Source organism: Penaeus japonicus, unplaced genomic scaffold (genome assembly GCF_977035675.1).
Source record: "Penaeus japonicus unplaced genomic scaffold, GWHDUDI00000001_assembly GWHDUDI00000037, whole genome shotgun sequence".
In the NCBI taxonomy this organism is placed as follows: domain Eukaryota; kingdom Metazoa; phylum Arthropoda; class Malacostraca; order Decapoda; family Penaeidae; genus Penaeus; species Penaeus japonicus.
Genome location: NW_028234439.1, coordinates 18,783,919 through 18,791,418, shown reverse-complemented (window position 1 = coordinate 18,791,418; position 7,500 = coordinate 18,783,919). Strand labels below are relative to the sequence as shown.

Sequence of the window (7,500 nt, the reverse complement as noted above, 5' to 3'; positions counted from 1 at the left end):
TGGACTTGTGTATTTTGGCTTTTCCTCTTCAAGGATGGGGCCCTCGATCTTCTCTGCAATAGTAGTCTTCGTTGAGGTCTCGCAGGTAAGAGATATCTTTCTTATACACGTGGCTAGACCTTCATTAGGCGAATGACTTCTGGAAGAGTCTTGGCTGTTGTCTTTGACCTGCACCTCTGAGGCTTTGATGTGACTTCGAGTGAGGTTCCGCTGGCAATATTCTTTGATCTCCTTCTGCAGCATTGTGTGCTGCTCTGCTAATTCAACGGCAGGCTCTGTCCTCGGGTCAGAGTCCAAATCCATCTGGATGATCGTAGAATTCAGCCGCAGTGAATGTGCAAGTGCCATGAGACCTGCCACCCGTATTGGATTCTCACGCAAGTCAATATGCTGGATGGCTGTGTTGTCTGCCGTGTATTCGGCCAGCGCAACAGCTCCCTCATCTGCAACCCTGGCAGCTTGGAGACCTAGCCGCAGGAGGGCGTGGTTCCTAAGAAGAGACTCCTTCAACCGTAAGATGCCTTCACTTGTGAGGTTGTTACGCCCCAGATTTAAAGTCTCGAGTACTGTGGTGACATTCAGCATGTTAGCCAGGTGAGCTGCTGACTGCTGGGTCAGGTGGTTGTTCCAGAGAACTAGGGAATGGAGTCCCTTGGCCTTAGTGTTCTCCGTCTCCTGCAACTGCTGCATCTGCTGCTCTGCAATACCCTCGCACACATGACCACAACCTGCATCTTGTACGTTATTGTTACGGAGGTCGAGGAGACGGAGTGTGTTATTCGCCCGCACCAAGTTCCCGAGCTGTATGCAGTCATTGACACCGAGCCGATTCTCTGCCAAGTACAATTCGGCCAAAGTGTCATTATGCTTTAAGGCTGCAGTAAGCATTATCAGGGGCCTTCCAGTCAAATTGCAGTTTTCCAAGTGAAGAGTGTGTAGTCGGGCCCCTAGTCGAAGTGCTCTGCCTAAGATGGGCATGTTGGTCTCGTTGAGATTTGTGTTGCGAGCATCAAGGTACTCTACAGACGGCGTTCGCTTCAGCATGCGAGAACAAGCTTGCCAACCCCTGAAGCCAATCTTCGCATTGCATGAAATATTCAGCTGTGTCGCAGAATCATAGAATTCAATCATGTCGAACAAGGGGATGGCAGTGTCGTCATCCAGGGAACAGCCTTCCAGGTCAAGGATCTTGAACTGCACTCGGCGAAATATTTCCTCCAAGCCCTCACACTGGCTTCCATCCAGCCTCTGGCCGCGGAGACTCAGGCACTCCACACGGCCCCCAACACCCAAGGGTAGGGCCTTAATTTGCTGGACTACGGTCGGCAGGGGCTGTGTGCGATGGCGTTCGCAAGATGACCTATAGGCGGCAGCAATCTGTTCAACAGTGACTCCAGACATCTGCTGCCACGGGTTCACCGGTTCTAGGTAGCTAGAGATGAGGCGCGTGTCGTCTTCTGGGAAGGAGACCCTGCGGTCACGGCATCCTTGGAGGCGAATGGACTTGCGCGAATGGCCAGCTGCTGGGGGTATGGGAGTGCTTGGGGCTGACAGGGGTTGATCTCTGATGCCATGTTCCTCCTTCTGCTTGTCCGTCATCTGACTCTCAAATTCTTTGTAACTCTTTTGGTCCCCGAGTTTATCTTGGTTCCCCTCTTGGCTTGCTGTTGCCAAACCCTCACTGTCACCACCATCCCTTGTCTGCTGCCCTTCATCCCCTGCACAAACTTTGACTAAATCATTCTCTGTTTCGAACCTTTCAGGGTTCTGAAACAGAGTTCCACTCTCACTGTAACAAAGACTATTCTCGTTTATCCTGTCCTCAATATTTACACAACCTGACCTTCTTTTTGCCCCTTCGGGATGCTGGACTGGCTTTGCTTCCTTGGGGACAGCCTCTTTCCATTCAGAGCTATGAGGCTCCTCAGAAATAACTATATGTCTCTCTTGTTCGCCCACCACCGTTTCATTTTCCGCAGTCGTCGCTTCCTTAAAACTAGAGTGGTCTACAGGAGGTTTGAAATCACTCCCTGGAGTTATAATATTACCTTCAATGTCCACCTTACCCTCTGTTTGCTCTTTTATCACTTGGTCTGAAGCACCTGACATAGACTGAGTAGAAGAAATAAGTACTTGACTGAGTTCGTCCTTAATCTCGTGCACAGCCGAGCATAATTCACTATGTACATCCTTAAATGCAGTTTTAAACTCACTCTTCACTTCTGCAAATGCTGAAGCCACTTCTCCAGCAATGTTCACTTCCAAGGTTTTTTCCTCAACCTTTTTGACATCCTCACAAGTTACGCTCTTCTCTTGGGATCTACACCCTGAGTCATGAGTTCCCTCCTCCACTTTGTCCTCCACACATCCACCTTCTCCACTGGCACTGTCTTTTGTCTCACCTTCACAAATGGCCTCAGGTGCCGTGGGACATTCTTGTGTCGTCTCTTGAGGTGCCTTGTTCGGGGTTTCCCGGCTGCTGTCCTGGCCGTCCTGACCGTCCTGACTGGCAGGCGATGGCACAGGGGCCTCATCCTTGGTGCCGGTGCCATCGTCGCCCTCGGCACCAAGGCAGGGAAGGGATGGAGGGGAGTCGCCGCTTTTTTCCGCCTCTTGTGGGTCATGCTGGATAACGTCGGTCGTGCTGCCACCGCTCACACTCATCTTCAGAAGGTTCGCTGGCAAGATTGCAGACTGTTACAATGCTAGGAGATGTAACCGTGACTTTGCAACTGCAAGAGAACCCTTCTGTCACTCTGCCTTGCCACACCAAAGAGTAAAACATCTAATGGATGGCATGCAATGTCACTATGATGTGTAACCTTCTGCAGGCCCACTCTGTTACACAGAATCATAAGTTTTGGTGAACAGTCCAGCTGGTATGCTACAAACCTCATGAAATTCAAAACGCTACTGGTTCTCATGACAAAGAATGTAAACAGTTTTGCAGAACCTTCATTGGACACTTGATTTTCAACACAAGTGGACTTTAACATGGAAAAGCAAATCTACAAAAATATTACAACTTGGTAAAATACCAAATAGAATTCCCTTTTCCTTTATCCAACTGCAGACAATGTTATTCTAATATCATAAAGACAGATATACAATAGTGTAAAAAAGAAAAGAAAAATAAAACACAAAAAATGAAAAAAAAAAATTAAAAATTGATGATGCTGTCCTCTTCAAATCTTGCAGTTCACTTGAGAATATTTGGAAATAGACGTTGTACTATTGCCACTGCTGAGGAATTCTGCTGGATGTTCAAGTTGCTGCACTCTCGCGTTATCTGTAAATAGGATAAGTGTTAAGAACTGAGGTCTGACATATAGAAAACTGATGTCACACATTAATAAAGGACTAATAACCAAGAATTCCTGTTAATACTGTCGGTCACAACAAAAATTTCTATACTTAAAGATAATAAAAAAAAAATTGATATCAATATTTGTAATTGACTGGGAGTTATGCCTCTAATCAATAGTAATATTACTGTTAAGCAAAGTCCTCAGTAAAAATAACAATAATAAAATTTTATGCTGATATTTCTATGGATATATACAATCAAATATCTTGAATTCTTTCTCCTGTTAATTTCTTTTTATAACAGAGTGGAGAGGTGACCAGCACAAGAATAATGAAGGGGCTAGAAGGAAAAAATAACAAGTTCAACTTCATTTAACCCTTCTGTGATGGGAAATTCTTGCAGGTTTGTATCATGTTTTTTTTGTTTTGTTTTTTGTGTGTGTTCATAATTCAAGCTAGTTATTCCTTCAGTTGTGAAAGTAATGCATCATCCAAATTCTATTTTGTATCAATTTATATATATATCATATACAGACTAATATATCATAAGCCAAGAAAATAATAAATAACACAACATCTTAACCCATTGACAGCGGATGGCATGATTTGCTGCAAAGGCAGAGTCGGTCATAGACGCAGATGGCACTGTGCCAGACAATGTAAACCCGCCATCCGACTGTGTACATATTTTATTAAAATCCGTGACCAATGGGTTAAGATGCCCAAGGCCTACCCTGTTGACAGGGTAGGGGGACTTAAAGTAAAGGATGCGGCAGAAAGGACCACAAGAATTCAAGGTAATATCGCCAATAAAAGTTTGGATACCACAGCCCTAATGAATCAAAAATTCAGAAATCTTTGTGTACATAGGATGACGGAAAAAATGACTCAAAAATCTATTGCAAAGGAATAGAAAAAAACAGCAGGCAAATGACTATCACCATCTTTCAACCTGTGTGCCTCACAGACCTGAATACTACATTACTGTAGAATACTGCCCACAGGATAGAAAAATAAGGGAGACAAAAAAGAAAAAGAAAAAAAGATGATGATAAGGATAACAATAACAATAATAACAAAAATAATAATAATAATGAAAATAAGGGTAAAACATTTTTTTGACACTTTTCTGCCCTGGTTAATAGTATTACCTAAACATGAAAACTTCTAAGGGAAATGAAAAATTCTTTAAACCTAAGTTCTAAGTACCAGGCATGAGCAAGTGATCAATGGGTTACTGAGTCTCATGAAAAGATACTGCAAATAAACAAATAAACACTGATGACCTGTGCACGGAAAAGATTCAAGTGTCATGATGTCCCTGAAACATCACTGATGATGGCCTAAACATCAATACTCTAACATTTCTTTGATAGCACTGATTAATTGTTTTGCTTCCATTTACATTTTCAAATCTTTGTCCAAAATCACTTTGACAGTTAAATGAACATTCAATGTTTGGTAATCATGTTTATAATCAAAGAAGCTGGAAATAATACTAATAATAACAAAAGACAAAGAATTAAGTTTGAGACCATCACACACACACACACACACACACACACACACACACACACACACACACACACACACACACACACACACAACACACAAAAAAAAAAAAAAAAAAAAAAAAAAAAAAAAAAAAAAAAAAAAAAAAAAAAAAAAAAAAAAAAAAAAAAAAAAAAAAAAAAAATAAATAAAAACAGGTTGACAAACAATTCATGTTATGTTTAGTGCTCATGATCTTATCTGAATTATGCTGACGGTTTGAATACTAACTGAGGGCTTCTAGCTACAAGACTACTTCTGCAGGAAAAATACTTGGAATACTCAAGAATACAAATCAGTCTCAGTTTCTCTGATATAGTTTCCATAATGATAAAAAAAATGACAACAACCAAGTAGAAACATTCATGCTAAAATAAATATATTAAAATGATACAAAAAGTAATTCATTGGATCATGCTATACGATATCAAACAAAATAACACAGGGTAATTTGTACCAAGATAATCAACTCCACAGCGATTAGAACACACTGTTACTGGAACCATTTATGAATTTAAGTCCCTGCACGACGATCAAATACTTTGAAGACCCTAACACTCACATACTGCTTGATCACAGTGAACTACATTCACATATGTTGAGTATTTTCTGTGAACACCAGAGCAGTTCACAGCCAAGGACTCTTACCCATTTTTCAACAGGGCTTTTCTATGAACAAAACATTCCAAATGTACTAATAATGATAATAAAGTGAATAAAATAAAATGATAAATTGAGTGAATAGTGATAATGAAGAAAATAGTTTTAATAATGAATAAAGTGTTAGTAATGTAATAACAGTGACAAGAAACGGATATAAATAACAAAAAAGCTAGATGTCCTACAAATGGGAATAATTACTGGGGCAACTACCAATGAAACTAATAACTTAAAAGGGTTTTCCATTGAACTAATGCCTTCCAACAGTAATCGCTCAATGAAAAAAAATCATAAACAATCCCTGTCAAATCAAATTATCAGACGCAAGTACTCGCAAAGGAGCAAGCACATCTGCCGTGCTGTCGAGAAGAATCATGGTTTCTATTTAGTAGAGTGCGGCTGCATGCTTGATACTTCATTTCACTCTATTCGATTATACGGTCTTGCCCAGCTGACACTCAATACTTGGGTTAATTTCTTTTCTTCTGCTTTTAATCTAGTATCTAAATGATATTTTGCATGCCATAAGCAGTTACATATGATATTGTGATGATATGTATTTAGCAAGAATGTAAAATAGTTCAGTATCTAGATTATTTTTGCAAATATTTATATATATACATATATATATATATATATATATATATATTTTTATATATATATATATATATATATATATATATATATTATATATATAATATATATATATTATACACACACACACACACACACACACACATATACATATTTTGAGGAATAGACTAATTGTTTACAGATTTACATGAGAGGGAGAGGTAGAGGGAGAAAGGGAGAAAGGGAGAGCGGGAGATAAGGAGAGAGGGAAAGGGAGAGGGATAGAGAGAGTGGGAAAGAGAGAGGGAAAGAGAGATAGATAGAGAGATAAAGACAATATAGATAAAGACAAAAAAAGAAAAAATAAGAGAAAAAAAAATAAATGAAAGACACCAGACGCAACCTCACAAATGCCCCTATCCCAATCGCCCCAAACAAAGCTAGCCCAGTGACGCAACCCCAGCACAGCCACAAACAGGAGCCTACAGCATTCCAGGGCGGGAACAGCATCTATTGGATAAGTGGGGAATCAATTGCCCCAAACGGCACCTACGCCCCCATTACCCTCAATATTTCAAACTCATCACCAAGGTCTGGTATCCCACCGCATACTTCACTTGAATCCGATTGGAATATTTTGCATGCCATCGGTGACGGCAGCCTTGAATGACGAGAGACTTTATTGATTTTTTTTTTTTCTTTTTTGTATCTTATCATTTAAACAAAATATAGACCCTTAAAAAAAGAAAACAAAATAATTAAAAGAGAAATCCTCATTAAAATAGACAGGTTCACTGCTGTCCCTTTTCACCCCAGATCACTATGTAACACACAGGCATAAACATGTACAACCAAATAAAAAATGAGCAAAATAAATAAAGAAATAAAAAAAACAAATAAAAGAAATAAGAAAAACAAATAAAAGAAATAAGAAAAACAAAAAAAGAAACAAGAAAAACAAATACATAACAAATAAACGAGAAAAACAAATCAATAAACAAGAAAAACAAATAAAGTAACAAGAAAAACAATTAAGGAAATAAGAAAAACAAATAAAGAACCAAGAAAAACATATGAAGAACCAAGAAAAAGTAAATAAAGAAATAAACATAAATCAAGAAACAAGAAAAACAAATAAAGAAATAAAAACAAATAAAACAAGAAAAACAAATAAATAAATAAGAAAACAAATAAAGAAATAAAAACAAATAAAACAAGAAAAAAAATAAAGAAATAAGAAAACAAATAAAGAAATGAGAAAAAATAAAGAAATAAAAAAACAAATAAACAAGAAAAATAAATAAGAAAAACAAATAAATAAACACAAAAAACAAATAAAGAAATAAGAAAAACAAATAAAGAAATAAGAAAAACAAATAAAGAAATTAATAAAACAAAGAAATAAGAAAA

At 38.5% G+C, this 7,500-nt stretch overlaps 2 protein-coding genes across 3 annotated transcripts in view; both read right to left on the bottom strand.

Annotated features, from left to right (window-relative positions):
- LOC147467221 (uncharacterized) overlaps positions 1 to 2,664 on the bottom strand; it is a 4,070-nt gene extending 1,406 nt beyond the window's left edge. The window contains exon 1 of the mRNA XM_086532649.1: positions 1 to 2,664. This exon is cut by the window's left edge and continues 1,406 nt beyond it. Within this exon, the coding sequence (XP_086388775.1) occupies positions 1 to 2,664 (2,664 nt within the window).
- A 486-nt stretch (positions 2,665 to 3,150) lies between these two features.
- LOC122248909 (uncharacterized) overlaps positions 3,151 to 7,500 on the bottom strand; it is a 28,115-nt gene continuing 23,765 nt past the window's right edge. For both annotated transcript variants that reach the window (XM_086532650.1, XM_043009301.2), the window contains exon 3: positions 3,151 to 3,289. In XM_086532650.1, the coding sequence (XP_086388776.1) occupies positions 3,200 to 3,289 (90 nt within the window). In that variant the 3' untranslated portion in view covers positions 3,151 to 3,199. The remainder of the gene's footprint in view (positions 3,290 to 7,500) is intronic.